The following is a 1,827-nucleotide window of genomic DNA, read 5'->3' on the forward strand; positions in this document are numbered from 1 at the left end:
TATGGCTCAAGTAATAGGGTCATTGAAAAGGATGAAGATTTGATTAAAATGGTTTGTATTTTGATGCTCTAATTATTGCTTCTGCCTTTTAGTTATTTTTCTATTATATATTTTGTGTATTTTAATCTAACCAATATTTCGATTATTGTCTTGTCTTCAGTTATTCTTATTTTTGTTTGCTTTCGACTTTGATTTCTTTGTTTTTCATAACATTTAATACTTTTAAGTTTAAATACAAAATTGCAGCTTTTGGATGAACAATGATGAGTGAACTACATTATAACAGTTTAAAAGTGTCACTGAAATCAACTAAATATACATTCTACATTAATTATATATATAGTACATTATTTTGATTCCTCATCAATATCAGTAGCAGCACATTCTTTCATTGATAGCACTGCTGGTACAGGTTTATAACCTATAGAGTGTGATTAATGAAATAATTTATTTTATTTTATCATAGCACACTTTCTTTAATTTTTCTATTCCTCATGTAACAATACAGGGTCACTGTCACAATGTGAAGCACTATTGACAGCAAAAGGAACACTCCTAATATACTGAGCAACACTATATTCATTGAATAAAAATAGCTCCAATAGAGTAATTTCATGCTTACCACTTGAAGTAGTTTGCAGTTCACTATAACTTTGAACTACATCATTAGTGGAACACACTGCAGCTGTGCTTGAACAAACTTGACTGACAGTAGAAATAACTAAAGTTTTTAATGCCATATCATTGCATGTAGTATAAAGAGAGACTTAGTACCTGTTGTAGTATAGGGTATAGTCACAACAGAGGGACATGTTCCACTACTTGTTGTAGTAGAGAGTGTTGTCACAATTGAAGAACTTGCTCTAGCACTGGTTACAGTAGAGGAGGACATAACTGCATGAATTATGAAGCATATAAAATAGGATGAGAAATTGAAACACTATAATAGTTCTTAGTATTATAATAATTTGTATTGTTACGGTTGCACTCCATTTATTTTTTAACAACAATGCATGCTTTATGCTCTATCATCAAAGCAATCATTAAAACTAATGTGTTTGTGTGTGTATGGTTTACCCATGAAGTATTGAATAGGAAGTGATAGGTCACTCTCTCCATGCATTGTCACTGCTTGTACCTATATTGGTATAATAATAAACATTAATTAAATACCATTCAGTAAAAAAAGATAATATAAAGAAGAATAGAAGAAGACAAAATGTGAAAATTTATATACTTACCCAAATAAAATAGTGACTAGAGAGAAGATTAATTTGACTCAAATCATATCGAAGTGTTGTACCATTAACACTGCCTCTAACAGTAGCAGTATCAGAATCATTGAACTCACTCACTAATATATTATAACGAAGGATAACACCATAAGGATACTGTGGTTCACTCCATGTAAGTACAGTAGGTTGACCAGTTGGTGAACTTTGTAATGCGAGTGGTTGAGGGCTTGAGGGTGGAGAAGACGTTGTCACATTAATTGAGACCTGTCTCCCTAATTCATTTGACATGTCCTGATCTGAGACCCCATTGTTTGATGTGATGGTTATAGTGTAAGTAGTCAATGGAGTGAGGCCCATTAGTTGGTAGAAGGTGTTGCTTGTATTGTAAAAATTAACAAACTTCCCATTTGATTGGTTTGTTATGTTAACATGATAATATATATCTGAACGGTTTCCATTGTTGATTGGAGGACCCCATGTAATACTGATACTAGTGGAATTGGATAAAAAGGAAAGAGAATGTGGGGGACCAGGAGGAGCTTAAAAAGAGAGAGGGAGGGAAAGAAATACGTAAGAATAATGTGAGACAGAA

General features: G+C 32.6%; 2 protein-coding genes across 2 annotated transcripts in view; one reads left to right on the forward strand and one right to left on the reverse strand.

Moving 5' to 3' along the window:
* The window catches only part of LOC109588952 (uncharacterized), a 2,915-nt gene extending 2,698 nt beyond the window's left edge, over nucleotides 1-217 (forward strand). The window contains exon 6 of the mRNA XM_020005056.1: nucleotides 161-217. Coding sequence (XP_019860615.1) covers nucleotides 161-217 — 57 coding nt within the window. The remainder of the gene's footprint in view (nucleotides 1-160) is intronic.
* Nucleotides 218-334: 117 nt separating this feature from the next.
* On the reverse strand, nucleotides 335-1,779 carry LOC109588953 (ephrin type-A receptor 4-A-like). The gene is made up of 6 exons (XM_020005057.1): nucleotides 1,242-1,779; nucleotides 1,078-1,138; nucleotides 775-894; nucleotides 623-721; nucleotides 472-573; nucleotides 335-421 (listed from the first exon to the last, which is right to left on the reverse strand). The coding sequence occupies exons 1-6, from the start codon at nucleotides 1,590-1,592 to the stop codon at nucleotides 348-350; spliced, it is 807 nt and encodes a 268-aa protein (XP_019860616.1). The 5' UTR covers nucleotides 1,593-1,779; the 3' UTR covers nucleotides 335-347.
* Nucleotides 1,780-1,827: the final 48 nt, after the last annotated feature.

Source organism: Amphimedon queenslandica, unplaced genomic scaffold (assembly GCF_000090795.2).
Source record: "Amphimedon queenslandica unplaced genomic scaffold, v1.1 AMPQUscaffold_11749, whole genome shotgun sequence".
In the NCBI taxonomy this organism is placed as follows: domain Eukaryota; kingdom Metazoa; phylum Porifera; class Demospongiae; order Haplosclerida; family Niphatidae; genus Amphimedon; species Amphimedon queenslandica.

Excerpts from the sequence above, each read along its gene's own strand:
- LOC109588953 (XM_020005057.1), bottom strand. The coding sequence starts at position 1,592 with ATGGGCCTCACTCCATTGACTACTTACACTATAACCATCACATCAAAC. Across the intron at positions 722-774 it reads TATACCCTATACTACAACAG|TTATTTCTACTGTCAGTCAA; the intron begins GTACTAAGTCTC and ends TAAAAACTTTAG. Across the intron at positions 422-471 it reads GAATAGAAAAATTAAAGAAA|GTTATAAACCTGTACCAGCA; the intron begins GTGTGCTATGAT and ends CACACTCTATAG.